An 18,775-nucleotide genomic window follows, 5' to 3' on the forward strand; every position below is an offset into this window, starting at 1 on the left:
CCGGCCCCGGCCCCGGCCCCGGCCCTGGCCCTGGCGGGGACCGAGGGGCCCGGCGGCGGCGACACGGCTCTCCTCACTGTGCTCCAGTTAGTGCCGACGGAACGGAGGGCAGCTCAGGGGTGGGATGAAGGGATGCGCAGCGTCTGACCGTTGTCGTTTTACTCCCACCGCAGCTTGAGGGACCAAATCAAGGAGCAGTTCATGGAGTGCAACACGGCCGTTCTTGTCGGTAAGGGTATCCCTCCTCGCAGTGGGATGTTGCATTAACAAAGAATGCGATGTGGCATATATGTACGTATATATATAGATGTGTATGTATATTAAAATATTTTTTAAAATTATTAATCCGAAGTCCTTCTTACGATGATGATTTTTCCCCCCTGACTGTACATTTTAACGTGTTTTCTAGGCAGCTTTTGAGATGTGTTTGAATGTTCACAAAGATGCCATATAGTTGTTGCCCGCTGCCCTTTCCCTTCTTTTCTGGGTCTGAACTTTAGACTCCACTGATATGTGGTGGTGGTTTTCAGGAATCTGGTCACTGGGACAGAAGTATTGCCAAAAGTCTGCTAAAGTGTTTGACAGCAAAACTGATTTAAGGTGTTTCCATTACCTGTAGATTCACGAGATTATGTGGGTTGGAATGGACATAAAACACATCTGGTTCCAAATCCCCCACCATGCACAGTGACACCTTCTGCAAGACAGTCTTGCTCAGAGCCCTATCCAATCTGACAACCCGATCTTCCTCTTCCAGGGATGAGGTATCCACAGCATCTCTGGTCAATCTCTCCACCAGTACCTAACCACCCTACAGTATATCTAATCTAAACCTACTGTCTTTCAAGTACAAGCCATTCCCTCTTGTCCTGTCACTGCATACCCTAGCAAAAAGTTCTTCTCCAGCTCTCTCATAAGCTCCATTCAGGGACTGGAAGGATTCAGCATGATCACCGTGCAACCTTCTCTGAACAAGCTGAACAACCGCTGTGTCAGCCTTTTCCTCACAGGAGAGGTGCTACAGCCCTCTGATCATCTTCACTGCCCTCCTCTGGACCCGCTCTAACACATCCATGTCCTTATGTTGGAAATCCCAGGCCTGGATGCAGCACACCAGGTGGGGTCTACCAAGAGCAGAGTAGATGGGCAGAATCACCTCCCTTGACCTGCTGGCCACATTTCTGATACAGCCCAGGGTGCAGTTGCATACATGCTCTTCCACTGAACCATCCAGTGGCATGTATAGACAAATGTCATGAACAAGTTCTAGCTTCATCTAAAAAGTGCTAAATTAAAATATTTTAAAGCCTAATTATTTCTCTTATACAGCTGTAGTAATAAACAGTAAAAGATTAATAAAGCTTGGGCATAGAAGTAAGAAATAACTTGTTCACACCAAAAATGCTAATCCTTTATGCTCTACAAATTGTATTTAAAAGTCTCTGTTGTGCTTGATTTAGTTATGTTCTCTTCTGCAGAGAGAGAAAATTTCCTTGATCATCCACTTGAAGAAGATTTTATGCTGAGGTATGTCACTGGATAACTTCAAAATTCTCTTTTAATTATTCCTTCTTAATGAATTGCTGAATTAACAATCAGTACTTTGGAGAGCATTGGTGAAAATAATGGAAAGTAAAAGAAAATGTGGGGAAGAAATGCTTTATTCATTCTCCCAATGTACATCTGTATCTGATGTGCCTTTTAAATTTGCAGTCCTTTATGTGATGGCTAGAATTCACTAATATAGTTCCACATGCTAAATTACTGGCCCTAATAATTTGTGGCTCACATGAAAAATTCTTATTTTAGATATGTAGAAAGCAAGTTAAAATGTGACACTGCTTTTAAACTCTGTTATCTTCACACTCAGGTTGTCTGTCTTACTGCTTTTGTTTTTCAGTGCCACACAAGATTTGCAAACAGATATAGAGAAAGTAAGAGTCTCTCTCCAGAACAAGACATTGGCCTTACAAAGGTAGAATTTTCTTCACCCTTTATTTGGAGGTTTCCTCTCTGTGAGTGCATACACAGATGCATATATGCATAGGACTGATTAAAACAGGATTCTAAAATTATAAGGAAGACTGGGAGATTATAAGTACCATTGAACGATAGGAATGCAGATAGATATGCTGCAGAAAACAAAACAAAAAAAAGCACACCAAAACTAAAGACTCAACAGTTGAAATGCGTAAACCCAAAAGTTCCTTTGCAGTTGGGAAAGACTGCCTGTACGGATCAGTAAGCATATTTCTTGGCAGTATTTTCCAAATACCTGTGAAAAGATGGAAGTTTATAATGTTAGACATCTCGTGTTTCATGGCTGTTTGAATTCACACCTTTGCCCAACTTCCTTTCTGCGAACTCTGGGATAAATGGTGTCGAAATATGTTGGTCAAGAGAAAAATGAGTTTTCACTCTAACAAATAATTATTGATGATTCTTTTCTGTCCTGAGAGTTAAATGCCATTATTTAAGAAGAGTGGTATTTAGAAGATACTGAGTATTTTGTTCGTACAATTCCAATGTGAAAGTGGAATCCCGGAAATTATCTTTTTCTCTTACTTATTTAAATCTGTTTCTCTCTGTTTCCTAATTCTTTCAGTTTCTTATGAGTTCTCATCAGTCATATGTTATTTCTTACAATATGCAGAGTCCAAATTATGGCTGCCCTGAGAAAGAAATTGAAACAAGATGATGAGGACTCACGGTAAGGTGTTCTTGGGGGTCAGATGGCTGGAAAGGAATGGATTTTGCGCAGTCTATTTCTAGATTATTTCATTTTACCTCTTGTGAAAGCAAGCTTCATTTTTCTAGATTTACCAGAATAATATACTGTCTACCTTCTGACTCAAATCAGCATGACCGGACCTTATACACCTGTGGTAGATTTACAGTTGGGCTCTGAAATCACCTACCTTTGGTTACAGAGATCATAACTCTTGATTCACTAGTGAGAAGCGCTTTTAGCCAAGAGAACTTTTTGTCTTTAGTGCCTGAATTACCTGCATTTATGATTGTTGAGCACTTATTACATCTTCTAACAGGGCCTTGTCTCTGCTTTGCTGCCTATATTAATTAACTATGTAGGAGCAAGCTGTCTTTAAAAAATAACTGAAAGCTTAAACATATTTAAAAGTAGCTTTTCATTTCCTACCCATTAACAGGTGCATGCATATGAAGTGTAATATGAGAAATTTAATTTCTGTCAGAAATATAGCTAAGAGATTGCATCTCCGTGATTTAAGAGCTTTAATTCATAGCCATTTCCAGATGGCTAGGCTTTCTTGATGGCTTCCAAACTCTGTGATGTAAAATGTTGGACAGATGTAAATGAAATCTTAGAGAAACTGAGAGGTAAGTAAGGGAATTCTTTGGCCTCTATAATGAAACTGTATAAAGAAGTCTGCAGACATGTAATATTATTTTGCTGTTAGGATAAATGAGAAATTCTTTACTTAATCTAAATAAAGTTGATTAAAACATTTATGATATTGACTTTTATTAGTGGTCTTAACGTATGCAACTGTTTCCTTTCTTAGTCTGATCCTGAAAACAATGGAAAACATAGTGTTGCTCAGCCAGAAAATAAGTGAATATCAGCAGGTAAGTGGTAGTTGTAGCTGCTCTTACTGTTGTGGAGGTCAACCAACATCAACCTGGGCAGGAGTGCACTTTGAAAGCAACAGGATTGCACAAGTCATTCAAAGCTAAATATGTGGTAACATGGGTGCAGTTCATACTGCTGTCAAAATTATTGAGTGGATTACTTAAAGTGAGCATATAAGTAAGTCTGTTTTAGAGTTGCCCTTAGCTGTTCATGTGGATTGAATTAGCATCGTTCAGTATTTTTGAAGACAAGAGTCTTGAAAATAATTTTTTTTCCTTTCAGCAAGCACATCAGAAGGAACAGCAGTTGATTGACATTAAAAACAGAAGACTCTGTAAGTGTGTTATCTGTATTGACTTTGGTTTGTATTTTAATGTAGAGTTCCTATAGTTAATATTTTGAAGTTTTTCATGTAGCAAAATTAATTTACATGGGAAGTAACAAAACTTAACACAGTTATAATACTTGTTAAAGTAGTAGAAAGTACTGTAGAGATGAGCAGGTGTGTTCCCTACTTGAAGATGAGACTGATATGTTGGAATGACAGATGCAAGACAACACTCAAAAACAATGTGGCAGCATTTTATTATTTCATGTAAGCTTATCAGAAAGTTACACATTGTTTAGTCATTTAAATCAACCCTACAGCACATAAAAGCTGCTTTTCTGTCATACTGCACATTTATGAGGTGTTTGCAGAGTAGGGAAGGGATTTACTTACAAAGAAGTGTGTATATATATTGATATTCACTAGTTCTTGTTAGAGTGGGTCAAATTAAGATGTGACGTCCAGTATTCAGAGCTTCATATGGTAAATGTGTTCTTTGAATGCTCTTTCTTTCATGACCAACATTGCCACCAATTTTAAGGGCTGTTGTTTGATTCATGCATAGGGATTTGTGTATATGTTGACAGTAATGACAAACACCATGAAATAACTGTTCACATGGGAAGAATGGACATACTTGATATCTTTGCAAACAAAGGAAGGAATGCTCTGCCAGCATTCTTGCAACATATGAACTGTCCCTAAACACTTTTAATCAGTCTAGGTTTAGCCTGATTTCCTATAAAAATAGTAATATTCACTGGTCATGTCCATGCGCTCCTTGTACAACTTTGGAATTTGGTTTCAATGAAATATAAAAAAGGAGTAAGGGTCTTTAAGAGGTATAAAAAAGGCCTATAAAAGTTGTGGCACTCAAAAACAGGATATAGGACAGAGGTGCAAATTAGTCCCTGTGAGAGGGAAATGCAGGCAATATACTATGTACAGTAATTTCACGACTATAAGGCGCACCCTTTTGACTAAAATTTTCCCTGGAACCCGGAAGTGCGCCTTATAGTCCGGTGCGCCTTATCTGATGGACAAAGTTCAAAAAAATTGCCTACCCGGAAGTGCGAGCTGCGAGCCACGGGGGGAGCCGGCAGGGCCACGGCTGCCAGGTGGAGGCGGGGCGGAGCAGCGGCGGGCACGCCCCGGCCCTGTGGAGGCGGAGCCGCCCCTCCAGAGGCACACCCCGGCCCCGTGCAGGCGGGACGGCCCTTCTAGAAGCACCCCCCGGCCCCGTGCAGGCGGAGCCGCCCCTCCACAGGCACCCCCCGGCCCCGTGCAGGCGAAGCCGCCCGTCCAGAGGCACCCCCCGGCCCCGTGGAGGCGGAGCCGCCCCTCCACAGGCACCCCCTGGCCCCGTGGAGGCGGCACGGCCCCTACAGAGGCACGCCCGTGCCTCGTGGAGGCAGAGCCGCCCCTCCACAGGCACCCACTGGCCCCGTGGAGGCGGAGCCGCCCCTCCACAGGCACCCACCGACCCCGTGGAAGCGGAGCCGCCCCTCCAGAGGCATCCACCGGCCCCCTGGAGGCGGAACCGTCCCTCCAGAGGCACACCCCGGCCCCGTGCAGGCGGGACGGCCCCTCTAGAAGCACCCCCCGGCCCCGTGGAGGCGGAGCCGTCCCTCCAGAGGCACGCCCGGGCCCTGTGCAGGCGGAGCCGCCCCTCCAGAGGCACACCCCGGCCCCGTGCAGGCGGAGCCGCCCCTACACAGGCACACCCCGGCCCCGTGCAGGCGGAGCCGTCCCTCCAGAGGCACACCCCGGCCCCGTGCAGGCGGAGCCGTCCCTCCAGAGGCACACCCCGGCCCCGTGCAAGCGGGACGGCCCCTCTAGAGGCACCCCCCGGCCCCGTGCAAGCGGGACGGCCCGTCCAGAGGCACCCCCCGGGCCCTGTGCAGGCGGAGCCGTCCCTCCAGAGGCACGCCTGGGCCCCGTGCAGGCGAAGCCGCGCGTCCAGAGGCACCCCCCGGCCCCGTGCAGGCGGAGCCGCCCCTCCACAGGCACCCCCCGGCCCCGTGGAGGTGGAGCCGCCCCTCCACAGGCACCCCCTGGCCCCGTGGAGGCGGCACGGCCCCTACAGAGGCACGCCCGGGCCTCGTGGAGGCAGAGCCGCCCCTCCACAGGCACCCTCCAGCCCCGTGGAGGCGGAGCCGCCCCTCCACAGGCACCCACCGGCCCCGTGGAGGCGGAGCCGCCCCTCCACAGGCACCCACCGACCCCGTGCAGGCAGCACGGAGGGGCGGCGGCCATAGCCCGGCCCCGGAGAGGCAGCACGGAGGGGTGGCGGCCATGCCCCGGCCCCGCCGGATGCAGGCGGGCCTGGGGCCCCGCGGCACCGCCCCTGCCAGGTACAGGCGGGCCCGGGGGCCAATGACTGCCGGGTTGAGGCGGGGCCTCGGCCAGCAACCGCGCGGAGGGAGCTGGGAGCGGAGCCTCGCTGCAAAAAAAAAGTGCGCCCTATAGTCCGGTGCGCCTTATCTGATCTACAAAGTTGCGAATTTTGCCAACTCCCGGCGGGTGCGCCTTATAGTCCGGTGCGCCTTATGGTCGTGAAATTACTGTACTTTCTGTTTAGCCAATTGATATAGTTTCATACCAGGTAGACACAGCATATGTTGCCTCTTTCATAAAAGAAATATCTTGCGGTATATTGGAGGGAAGGAGTGGATTGTGAAATTAGGGTTATTTCAGTGGAAGTACAGTAATTTCACGACCATAAGGCGCACCGGATTATAAGGCACACCCCCGGGAGCCGGCAAATTTCGCAACTTTGTACATTATATAAGGCACACCGGACTACAAGACGCACAATTTTTTTGCAGCGAGGAGCTGCGCCGCGTACAACAAAGTAATGAATTACTGGCAGGTGCTCAGTTTGCAAACATTTTTCACAGACTGGCATAGCCTTTAAACGCAGCCCCAGGCACCCTACCCGTGCCATGGGCCTTGGCACTCTTGCCCGCCCTCAGCACCGGCTGGCGAGGCGCAGCTTGGGGCGGCCGCGGCTCGCAGCAGTTCAGGGCCAGTGGCTCCCTCCCTCCCCACACAGCTCGTGCCGGGCTGGCGGTGGCTCCCTCCCTCCCTCCCTGCGCAACTTGTGCTGGGCTAGGGCCGGTGCCACCCGGCTTCTGCTTCCCCCCCGCGCCCAGGCTTGGGCCGGTGCCACCTGGCTTCTCTTTCCCCCCGGGCCAGGGCCAGTGGCAGCTCCCTTCCTCCCCACACAACTCCTGCCGGCTGCGGCCACCCACTCCCGCCCCACCTCGCGACTCGGCGCTCCCCTGGCACCACGCCCCCATTGCGGCTCACACTTCCGGTTTGCCAAATTTCGCAACTTTGCCCATATATAAGGTGCACCAGACTATAAGGTGCACTTCTGGTTTCGGGCCAAAATTTTAATCAAAAGGGTGCGCCTTATAGTCGGGAAATTACTATACTTTAAGCAGCTGTGAGGAAAATAATATCTTCAGTTCTATTGTTCACTTAACAATGGTTAATTTTCCTCATAATGTAACAGTACTAAAGAAGAGAGAACAGCAACTACAGGAAATTCAGGCCATGAGGGAAAAGCAAAAGGAGAAACAAAAAAGTGTGAATGTCACTGAAATGGAGAACATGCTTGAAGTGCTAGAAAAAGAAAGAGAGATAACTACAATACTTCAAAGCGTGTTCCAGGTAATGTGTGGCTTTTAGAACCAAATTTACAATTTTTCATTGCACTCAAAATAGCTAACTGTGTGGCAAATAAAACTTAACATCACAAATCTGTGTTTTCTAAAACCTTTAAGTTTGACTGTGGTAATGGAAGAACTGTTTATAGAGGGAAGACTTCTATTGCTTTAAAGGCCAAGAGCACAAAATGATCACAAACATCTTTGCATTAATTTTTTGCATGGTTTAGAAACAATTTTTCAATTTGGCTTTGTTTCCTTAAAGGTACAAAAATAATGCATCTTTCTTGAAGATCATCTGTCACAATAATGGTTTTATTTCCTTCTAATCTGAGTCACCTCTGCACCCTACCAAATCAGTTTCCCCATCTCATGGTTAGAAAAAATAAATAGGTGTTAATCCCATGCTACCAATGAGCCTTCCAATCTTCCTCTTCTGACCACATGCCTTCTTGGTTTGTGTCACCCCCTACAGTCCTGTGAAAGCCTTGGCCTGCAGCCTGGGCCAGTCTCCAAATTCTCTCAGCAGCATAGCCTTTGCCCTTTTGCTTATCCATGTGTCAGGGGCTGCTAACTGGTCTATATACATGCAGCTGACTTGGCAGGTCACCTGGAGTGTGGAGTCATGCAAAGTGAGGAAGAAAACCTCATGGTTTGGGTTAAGGTGGAAGGGTCTCCCCAGCTGCCTAGAAATGTCAAGGACAAAGAGTGTTCTGACTTCTTGCTCTGCATGCCATGCTGCTACTATTTTGCATTGGTAACGTAGTTACAACTCAAATTCAGAAGGAGAAATTTGATGTTTTACTGAAGTTTAGATTAAAATCTAAAACCACCTCCCAGTTTTACATTCCTGACATTTTCTGAGCCCTAAGTTGAGCACATCCTCTTTGGTTAAATTTAAATTCCCATTTTCAATCCAGAATGGCAGGGTGAGAATGTTAACTGGTATTTTGTGCATGAGGCAAACTTTCATATTCTCTAAGTTTCTGTGTTTGAAATAGAGGTAGTATGCAAGCCCCTCTAGGAATTCAAAAAACATGGATTTGGGGTTTTCTTTTGCCTATGTGTCAACAATAGGATCTAAACCAATACTTCCCTTTCTCCTTTTCCTGCCCATCTTGCCTATTTCAAACACTTGTGAATTTCAAGGGCTTTCAAATTTAAAATTAAAAAGCAGACTTTCTTTGAGATATTTTACTAGGAATTGTCCTTTGCAAGGACTTGTTTTAACCTGTAAATCTTTCTCATTTATAGAACATCGTATTTGGAAGTGGAGTTAACTGGGCAGAAGATCCATCTTTAAAGGAAATTATTCTACGGCTTGAAAAAAATGTCTATCTTCAATGAGTCAGGAGGTTTAGCTTATATTTTTTATACAATGTGTGCATTCTAACTGAACTCAATAGATTATGTGTATTTCAAAAACACACTTTAAGAATTATAGAATTTGAGCTTTCTGAAAGATGTTGTTCTCTCTAGAGAATTAGAATGTGTCCAAGCAATCCTTGAAATTAAATTTATCTTACGGTAGAACAACAAATGTTTGAACGGTCATAGAGCTGATGAAATGAAACTACCTGAAGACTAACTTCGCAAGCTGTCCTGTCTGGAGTGCTCATTTTCCTCTGAAAGGCAACAATAACGCAAGAAAAGTTTCAAGGTTTCATGCAGAAATGGACTTAAGCTAAGACTTTGCTGTACCCCTTTCCTGGGGACCAGCAGGCTGTGGAGCTCAAGCAGGATGCATGTCTCTATTCTGTCCTAGTCAAAAGCTCAAACTGGAAAATTTATTAGCAAGTCTGGAGTTGGGATTATTTTTGTTTTTAAGGCCTTATGTATAACTTTAGGTACCAGAAATTTTGTGCTCTTTCTAGCAGTGACTTGTCTGTGAAAGTGATTTCATTTGTCAACTGCCCAGCGAAGCAGCATTTTGATTATATGTCTTGACTAGCATTTGCGCTTGTATCAGCTGTTTGTTTGATGTTCGAATGAAATGGACTATTAGGGTGTAACACATTTTGGGAGTGTGTAGTGTCCCTTGTTAACTTGGTGTTTAACTTGCTATTATTGTTTTAAGTTGCTATTATTATTGCTTCATTTTTAACTAGCTGGGGTTTTTTGGGTGGGTGCCTTGATCTAATAATAAAAATAAAACGCTTATTTTCCTGAAAATATTTCATTTGGTTTGGAGGGCTTTTTTAACTCGTGGTAAAACCGTTTGTTCGGCAGGCCAGGCCGCAGCTCCGACCCCGCCCACGGCGGAGGCCCCGCCCCCGGCGGGCGCTCGCGGTTGTGGGCGGGGCCCGGAGCTGTCCCCCGGGATCGTCACCATGGGCAGCAAGATGGCGGCCGCCACCAGGGCGGTGCAGGTAAGGGCGGCCCCGAGACGGCGGTGTCTGAGATAGCCGGAGCCCTGGCTCGGGCCGCGGGGTTCTCTTCTGCTGCCACCGCCGAGCAGCAGGTCTGAGGCGGCCGTGGCTTGAGCATACGCCGGGGCGGTCGGTGTCCTTGGGGAGAGCCGTGCAGTAGCGCGCACTGTGTCGCATGTGCCCGGTACTGTGGTAGCAGCGGTTGCGGAGCTGGCTGGCAGCTCCTTCCTAAGATGAGCCTTCTCAAGGTGAAAGTGCTTTGTACAGGCAGAGCACAGCTCGCGATTCCGTGTGCTAAAGCGCTATGGAACCACGGCATGATTTGCATTGGAAGAGACCTTAAAGGTCACCTAGTTACATCTCCCCCCCCCGCCGTGGGCAGGGACACCTTCATTAGACAACCTGGCCTTAGACACTTCCAAGGACAGAACTGCCACAGATGTTCTGGGCAACTTGTGCCAGTGCTTCACCACCTTCAAAATAAAGAATTTCTTCCCAATCTTCCTTATTTTTCTAATCCAAACCTGTCCTCTTTGGGTTGTAAGGTCTCCCCAGAGTCTTCTCCAGGCTGAACAACCCCAGCTCTCTCAGCCTGTCCTCACAGGAGAGATGCTTCAGCCCTCTGATCATCTCAATGGCTCTGCTCTGGACTCACTCCAGCATGTCCATGTTTTTTTGGGGGACCCCAGAGCTCGACATAGCACTCTGAGTGGGTTCGCACCAGAGCAGAATGCATTGTGATTGCATTCATGCAATGGCAGTGGCTGTTTCTACACACACACTCATGAGAAAAGGAAGACAAAGCTTGTACCTGCTCTGGACATCCGGGTACAGGACTACTTTTTGAACTAAAATTCTTCCTGTGATAAGCTTAGAACTTCAAGAAAAAGTAAGTGTATCAGAATAGTGGTGTAGATAGCAGCTGTTCAGAGTTGTTGCTTGATACAGTCTACATTCCATTTTATTATTCACGTAATCTGTGTCTGTTTCTCCCACCTGGTCTTGTTCTAGGTAGTCAAGCCACATACTCCATTAATAAAGTTCCCAGACAGAAAAAGTGGTCCCAGACCTAAAAGTAAGTATTTTGGGTAGGGATACAGCTTGTGCCACATTTCATTACATGGACTGTTTTATTTAAGAACTAGGACCCAATTTCTCTCTTTCAGCTATGCAACTGAACTGAGTTGGAGTGGGTTTTGAAACATGTTTGATTTAGTTTGAAGTCAACTCTTGAACTTTCTTCATAATTTCTTTCCTGTACAACTGTGTGTAGATACATAATCATGAACATCTTTATTTTTTACTCAAGAAAGAATCACAAAGGTTTCCAGTGTTTGTTTTCTACTTTATATAAAGTCACATTTTCCCAAATACTAATATTTACTGAAATGATTGTGCCCCAGACAGTTTGAAGCAGCTTTAGTTTTTCAATGATATTTGCATAAATTGTTGCATTTTCCTAATTTTTTCTTAGTTGAAGCATGTGATATATTTTCTGCTGTATTTTCAAAACATGATTATAGCTGGGAGATCCAGCCCTCTGTACATTTTAAGAAGTATTTTCTTTTGTTACTAATTAATGCTGAGGGGAAAAAAATATTCATTGCAATCTTTCACATTAACTTTTATACGTATATTGATATTTATGGTATTCCTAATACTATTATATTTAAGTAACAGATTTGTATTAGCAATATGTTGGTTTAGAAGTCCTTTTGGTGTCTTTAAAAGCTCTGTTCTGTTATTCTCACTTCTTTTGAAATTTTGCTGTTCCTACAGTACTTGCCGCAGCATTACCAAGCCCGCAGTTTAGCTTTTAGTTTAGTTTAACATTTGAAAGCCTCCACTGTGCATAAAAATTACTCTTATGACTTAACTGTGAACTCTTCAGAAACTATTTTCTGCAATAACTTTCTATCAAAATTCTGTACATTTTGCACAGTTCAGCCAAATGCACCACCTCTCATGCCAGTGAACTACTTGCCCAAAAGCTTGACAGTGTGTTTCTACCTCTTGTTTATCTCTGTGTCAGAAGATTCTTGTGACTGTATCTTCTTTTAAGTACGTTGGACTTTTGTATCTTCATCAGGATCTGTCATCTTGTTAGTAAACTGCAACCTACTTTGTCTTGCTTGAAGGCTGTAGCAAAAACTGCATTTAATTGTTCCAGATTGTTGTTCCTACATAGCTAAATGGCTCCTCAAGGCAACTAGGGATATGAAAGGCCAGTCAAATTCTAGTCAGCGTATTGCTACTGCAACGTTATGGTCTCAGACAGGGAAGTGAGGGATATGGTAGAGACTGTTACAGAACTAATGCAGCAATAGTAAAATTTCTGATTACTGCACTTCTGATGTTTTTAACTAGATAATGAATCTACTCCAACTACACTTCAGACTGAAACATACAGTAGAGGAAAATCCTTGACAAATCTCTAGACTTTTCTGTGGTAGATGAAACAAACTTGGAGAAACTGCTGTGTTTTGTTGTTTTTTGGGGTTTTTTTTGTTTGGTTGCTTTCTTAAATGTAAGGTGCATTATTTCTTGAAACAAAAATATTTTGCCCCCTGTTCACAATATGCTGCTTCTGATGGCTCACTTCTGCCTTGGTCTATTTGGGATCTTCCATTATTTCTGAACCACCTTGGGACTTTCAGATCCAGCCTTATGACTGATAGTTTCTGAATATTCCTCTCAATGCTGGCTTTGTCACAGTGCTACAGGTGTTTGATTGTTTGTCCCAATCCTGCAACTGCATCAGACTCATTAAGGCTAAAACTGGCTCACTCTCCTTTGTGGTCACTGGTCTTGCTAGAGCCAGGAAGGACAAAGCCAGGCAAAACTGTGGTGTAGCTGCTCACATGCTTTGGTTCATGCAGTTTTCATGCTGGTTAATTTAGAGTTATATAGAACCTCTGTCCAGCTGTGAGATGTTGCACTTGTCTTTTTCTGGAGCACTGGAAGGACTTCTGTGGAAGCATTCTTTGTTAGGTGTTTTACCATTATACAGAATCACTAAGTTGGGAGAGACCTTCAGGATCATCGAGTCCAACCCATGCCCTAACACTCAACTAAACCGTGGCACTGAGTGCCACATCCATTTTTTCAATCACGTCCAGAGATGGTGACTCCACCACCTCCCTGGGCAGACAACTCCAGTACTTTATCACTCTTTCCATAAAAAACTTTTTCCTAACCAAACCTATATTTCCCTTGGCACAGCTGAAGACTGTGTCCTCTTGTTCTGTTGGTTGCTGCCTGGAGAAAGAGACCGACTCTCACCTGACTACAGCCACCTTTCAGGAAATTGTAGAGAAGTATAAGGTCACCCCTGAGTCTCCTTTTCTTCAGGCTGAACAACCCCAGCTCCCTCAGCTGTTCCAAGCCCCTCACCAGCCTTGTTGCCTCCTCTGGACACACTCAAGCATCTCAACCTAAACTGAGGTGCCCAGAACTGGACACAAGGTGCAGGCTCACATTTTCCCCATTCTTTCCCCAAGGGGAAGAATGACCTCCCTGCTCCTGCAGGGCACACTGTTCCTGACACAGGCCAGGGGCCATTGGCTTACGTTCAACCTGCTGTCCACCAGCGCCCCCAGGTCCGTTTCTGCCTGGGCACTGTCCAGCCACACCATCCCTGGCCTATAATGCTGCAGGGGGTTATTGTGGCCAAAATGCAGGACTCCATACTTGGATCTATTAAACTCCATCCCATTGGACTCTGCCCATGCATCCAACTGGTCCAAGTCTGTCTACAGAGCCCTCCTCCCTTCCAACAGATTGACACATGTTCCCAGCTTGGTGTCATCTGCAAATTTACTGATGGTGTACTCAATCCCCTAGGATTGATACTAAAGAAGATACTTAACAGGACTGGGCCCAACACAGATCCCTGAGGAACAGTAATGACTGATCCCCAGCTGGATTCAGCACCATTCACCACTCTCTGGGTCTGTCCATCCAGCCAGTTCTTAACCCAGCACACAGTGCTCCTGTCCAAGCTGTGGGCTGCAGCTTTTCCAGGAGTGTGCTGTGGGAGACAGTGTCAAAGGCCTTGCTGGAGTCCAAATAGACAACACCCAGAACCTTTCCCACATCCACCAGGCGGGTCACCTGGTCATAAGAGGAGACCAGGTTGGTCAAACAGGACCTACTCCTCCTAAACCCCTGCTGGCTGGGTCTGACACCCTGGCCATCCTGTAAGGGCTGTGTGATGACACTCAGTATAAACTGTTCCATAACCTCACCAGATACTGAGATCAGGCTGACTGGCCTGTAATTACCAGAATCCTCCTTCCTACTCTTTTAGTGAATGGGTATCACATTCGCCAGCTTCCAGTCATCTGGAACCTCGCCAGTGAGCCAGGACTGTTGGTAAATGATGGAGTGCAGCTTCGCAAGCTCATCTGCCAGCTCCCTCCCCACCCTGGAATAGATCCTATCCCATATTTAGGACCAAGTCCTGAAATGAACATATTGCTGTGATCTCTGTCCTGTCCAGTGGGGCAATTGCATATTTCCATTGTAAAATCAGCTATGGTGGGACAGACCTAAGGTTCGGAAGGTCAACTGTGACAACAGTGCCCTTTTGCCATCTCTTCTCTCTGCACAATCAAGGCAACTTCTCTAATGTGAATTCCTGAAGCTTAGCTCCTGATCTTCATCTGTGAAGAGCTTCATGCACTCCTCGCTCTTCACATTTCATTACCATTGATGCCTGATACTTGATGGTCATTCTGCACATTATTAACAAAATGTGATAGAAAGACATTTTGTAATATTAAAAATGGGTACAGCACTGCATTGCATGTTGTGGCCTGTTGTGTTTTTGAGCTTTATCTTCTGTAAGCCTCTAGAAATTTTCACTTGTCCATCTTTTCAGTTGCACTAAATGAAAAGCATCATCTCAGTTATCTTTCTACATAACTGGCCACACGCAAACATTTACATAACTTTATGCTTTTTTTCTCCAAGTACAGCAGAGTGAAAAAGCCATTGTTAGGGTATGTGCTGATACATCTGCTGTTTCCATATCAGTGTTTCTGCTGTTCAAACTGCTGTCAGAATTTTTAGATTCTGCACCTTATACATTTAACAACAATAAAAGCAGGTTGTGAGAAGTAGAAGTGACAATTCTTTTAGGTGTTTGTTATAATGAGTAAGATTTTCAAGCAGTGGTAGATTTTATTGGCTGCTTATTAGTTTTACAGTCGAGTAATATTTCTGTAAACATTGAAATCTGGGTTTCAGTACAGGAATCTCTACAAGCAAGTATGCCATCTCCCCCTGCTTCAAAAGCACAGGAATCTGTAGGAGGCATATCACCAGCTTTTCAAAATATTTCACCTGTTAGTAGAGTGCAAGGTACACCAGACACTTCTGAATTAACAAGAACCTTACCTCAGAAATACAGAAGGAAACTAATGTCAGATGAAGAGATTGAATATATTCAAGTAAGTTTTCTTTTTTAGCTTTTTTCTACATCTTCTGGTATGGTATTAAAAAGTAATTCTATATACAAGTGTTCTCTGGGCTTTCAGTGGTTTTCTTATGCAATATCCAGTGTACCAATTCTAAATATCCAACTTTCACTGTATAGTTGCTTGTGGTACCATTGACTAGAGAGATTTGGATTTAGAACAGATGTGCAGGTAAGCTGGTGATAGTTACAGCCTGCATTAACTGCCACCACTACCTATTTTATAACAGCTGTTTAATGTGTAATTTGACTGTGCTGGGCAGGAGCACAGAAGTCTGCTCTTAGACCAGGAAAGGCTATTACCAGATGATTGAAGTCCAAAATATTTCTCAAACTAGTTTTATAAGTTATTTATTAGTAAATTAACTCTTGTATTTCTAGTATTGGAAACATTTTATTAAACTTGACATAAATATTTTCTGCAATACTTGTAAATATGACGTTGTACATGAAAGGCAAGAAATACCTGCTTATGTTCTGTAACAATTCTCAGTTGTAAAAACTGATGATTCAAAAGGGAGAATGCACAAATTGTGAAGAATTTGTGAGGTGATTGTGAGTTTGAAACTAAAAGATGCTTGCAAAGCTTTGCTAAATGGTACATGTACAATGTAACTATATTAGTAGAGGAAATCACTATTCCTTCATGTATCCAAGTAGGCTGAATGTATATAACAAAAATAAAATTAGTTATTTCCCATAGTAATACATTACTTGACTTTTTGTGTAAGTTTGTTTAACAGTGAGGTAAGTTGTAAAATAATTTTGTTGGGAAAATAATGAACTGAATACCTTTCTGATTTCTCATTAGGATTGTAATGACTCAGCCTGGCTTTGTTTTTACTTCGCACTTTGGAATCTAGGCAGTGAAAGTTATTTTAAAAGTTCTGTCTGTTGGCATTGTGTTTGTTAGACATTTTTAATGTTAAGAGGCAGGTTTCTTTAGAGAAAGAGACGTGGAAGCAGCTGTAACTGTAGGAAACGTGTTGATTTTTTTGTATTTTCCCTTGAAAAAGATGACTGGTATAGATACTCTATACCTGTTCTTATATAGGTAGAAATGTCAATATTTAAATCAGAAATTAAAACTAGAACTATGTCTCTTAGTCTATAACACTGCAAAACAGAATTTGATCTCAGTTTTACATTCTATTAATGGAATATATTTAACTGTATGCTTTTGTTTTACAGCGTGGAGGTCCAGAATAAATTGGCCATTGTTGAAGAATGAGATATTATATTCACAATAAAGGCAGTTCCTTGATATTAAAAACTATTATATACTAATAGCTTTAATAAAATCCCATATAATGGGTGAGAAGATTGATCCAACACACAAGATACTGATTTGTGACCGAGAAGGATTTCATGTTGATGGCTAATAGCAACTGAATATATATGATGTCTGCACATTAAAATATTTTTCTAATTAGCCATTTGAAAAGTCAGCAATCTAACAGTAATTTTGTTTTTCTACTGGTTGAGATCACAAAATCACAGAATGGTCAGATTGGAAGGAACCAAGTGGGTCATCTTTTCTGACCTTCCTGCTCAAGCAGGGTCATCCCAGAGCACATGGCACAGGATTGTGTCTGGATGATGCTTGAGTATTTCCAGTGGGAGAGAACCCACACCCTCTCTGGGCAGTCTGTTCCAGTGCGTGGTCATGTGCACAGTTACAAAGTTCTTCCTCATGTCCTGGTGGAACTTCCTGGGCATCAATATCTGTCCATTGCCTCTTGTTCTATTGCTCAGCACTACCAAGAAGAGCCTTCTCCGTCTTGGCAATTTCCCTTCGAGTACTAATAGACATTGATGAGGGCTCCTCTCAGTTCTACCTCCTTGAGGCTGAACAGACCCAACTTACCCTGCCTTTCCTCATAAGTGAGGTGCTCCAGACCCCTCATAAAATTTGTTGCCCTCCATTGGACCCACTCCAGCAGCTCCATGTCTCTCTTGTCCTGAGGAGCCCAGAACTGGACACAGCACTCCAGGTGAGGCCTCACCAGGGCTGAATAGAGGGGTAGGATCACCTTCCTTCACCTGCTGTTCTTCCAAATACCACCCCCACTGGATCCCATTGGATTTCTTGGCCACCAGGACATGCTGCTGGCTCATGGACAGCTTGTTGTCCACCAGGACCCCCAGGTCCTTCTCTGCAGAGCTGCTCCCCAGCAGGTCAGCCCCAGGCTGTGCTGGTGCCTGGAGTTGTTCCTCCCCAGGTGCAGGACCCTGCCCTTGCCTTTGTTGAGTGTCACAGGGTTCTTCTTGTCCATCTCTCCAACCTGCCCAGGTCCTTCTGAAGGGCTGCACAGCACTCTGGGGTACCAGCTGTTCTGCCCAGCTTTGTGTCCTCTGAATTTGCTGAGCAGGGTTCTGCCCCTTCATCCAAGTCATGGATGAGTAAGTTAAACAGTACAACATTGAACCTTGAGGGACAGCACTGGGGACAGCCCTCTAACTAGAACCTGTACTATTATTTATGACCTTCTGGGATGTGCTGTTCAGCCAGTTCTCCATCCACCTCACTGTCCACTCATCCAGCCCACATCCCTGAGTTTGTCCATGAAGATGTTGTTAACAGACTGTTGAAATCCTTACTGACATCAGGTAGACAATACCCACTGCTCTTCCCTGACCCATCCAGGTAGTTGCTATATCACAGAAGGCAATCAGGCTGGTCAAGCAAGACTTACCTTTAGTGAAGCCAGGCTACTATACCTGATTGTCTCCTTGTCATCCACGTAGAGATGGCCTCCAGTATCAGGCCATGCCAACAGTTTTCCAGAGGCTGAGGTAAAACTTGACTCACCTGGGTGTCTCACTGGGAATGATTTTACAGGCAGGAAAGAGACACTGAAGTACTCTGAGATTATGGCTGTTCTTAACAGTTACAGTTTCATTGATCTTACAGACTAATTTAATAAATAACAGCAAAGCTCGGGCATGTAGGGAAATTAATTTTCAAGTGAGAATTTCTCCAGTATTTACCTCTGATGGCTATTGAATGGTAGTTTTAAGTACTATATTGTAGGAAATAGTTTATAATGACGAAACTATATAATTACGAATTTCCAGTAGAACCTAGCAAAGTGCCTGAGAGCACCCTTTCTGGAGAATAATATTTTTTTAATTGAAGAAACGATCTCTCTACGCTGAGAGTATACACAAATTTCCCCGATGTCAGACGTGAGATCAGGGTCAGCCCAGCAGCAGCTCCCGGGCGGCAGTGGGGCCGGTCGCAGCAGCCATGCGCAGTGAGCGCGCGCCGACACCGGAACTGCGGGCCGACCGGCGCGGAAATGGCGCGTGCGC

The 18,775-nt window shown here is 44.6% G+C and overlaps 2 protein-coding genes across 2 annotated transcripts; both read left to right on the plus strand.

Moving 5' to 3' along the window:
• CENPH (centromere protein H) lies at positions 1–9,786 on the plus strand. Its single transcript, XM_033085263.2, has 9 exons — positions 1–86; positions 174–229; positions 1,479–1,527; positions 1,901–1,975; positions 2,654–2,710; positions 3,543–3,606; positions 3,893–3,944; positions 7,459–7,616; positions 8,867–9,786. Exons 2-9 carry the CDS (start codon positions 202–204, stop codon positions 8,957–8,959), a joined length of 576 nt encoding a protein of 191 aa, XP_032941154.1. The 5' UTR covers positions 1–86; positions 174–201; the 3' UTR covers positions 8,960–9,786.
• Positions 9,787–9,882: 96 nt separating this feature from the next.
• On the plus strand, positions 9,883–16,908 carry MRPS36 (mitochondrial ribosomal protein S36). The gene is made up of 4 exons (XM_033086218.1): positions 9,883–9,981; positions 10,993–11,056; positions 15,232–15,434; positions 16,652–16,908. The coding sequence occupies exons 1-4, from the start codon at positions 9,943–9,945 to the stop codon at positions 16,667–16,669; spliced, it is 324 nt and encodes a 107-aa protein (XP_032942109.1). The 5' UTR covers positions 9,883–9,942; the 3' UTR covers positions 16,670–16,908.
• Positions 16,909–18,775: the final 1,867 nt, after the last annotated feature.

The sequence above is a fragment of the Catharus ustulatus genome, chromosome Z, assembly GCF_009819885.2.
Source record: "Catharus ustulatus isolate bCatUst1 chromosome Z, bCatUst1.pri.v2, whole genome shotgun sequence".
Lineage (NCBI taxonomy): Eukaryota > Metazoa > Chordata > Aves > Passeriformes > Turdidae > Catharus > Catharus ustulatus.

Coding starts and splice junctions, on each gene's coding strand:
- CENPH (XM_033085263.2), top strand. CDS start 202: ATGGAGTGCAACACGGCCGTTCTTGTCG. Junction 230..1,478: donor CAACACGGCCGTTCTTGTCG/GTAAGGGTATCC, acceptor TCTCTTCTGCAG/AGAGAGAAAATTTCCTTGAT. Junction 3,607..3,892: donor AAATAAGTGAATATCAGCAG/GTAAGTGGTAGT, acceptor TTTTCCTTTCAG/CAAGCACATCAGAAGGAACA.
- MRPS36 (XM_033086218.1), top strand. CDS start 9,943: ATGGGCAGCAAGATGGCGGCCGCCACCAGGGCGGTGCAG. Junction 9,982..10,992: donor CCGCCACCAGGGCGGTGCAG/GTAAGGGCGGCC, acceptor GTCTTGTTCTAG/GTAGTCAAGCCACATACTCC. Junction 11,057..15,231: donor AAGTGGTCCCAGACCTAAAA/GTAAGTATTTTG, acceptor TCTGGGTTTCAG/TACAGGAATCTCTACAAGCA.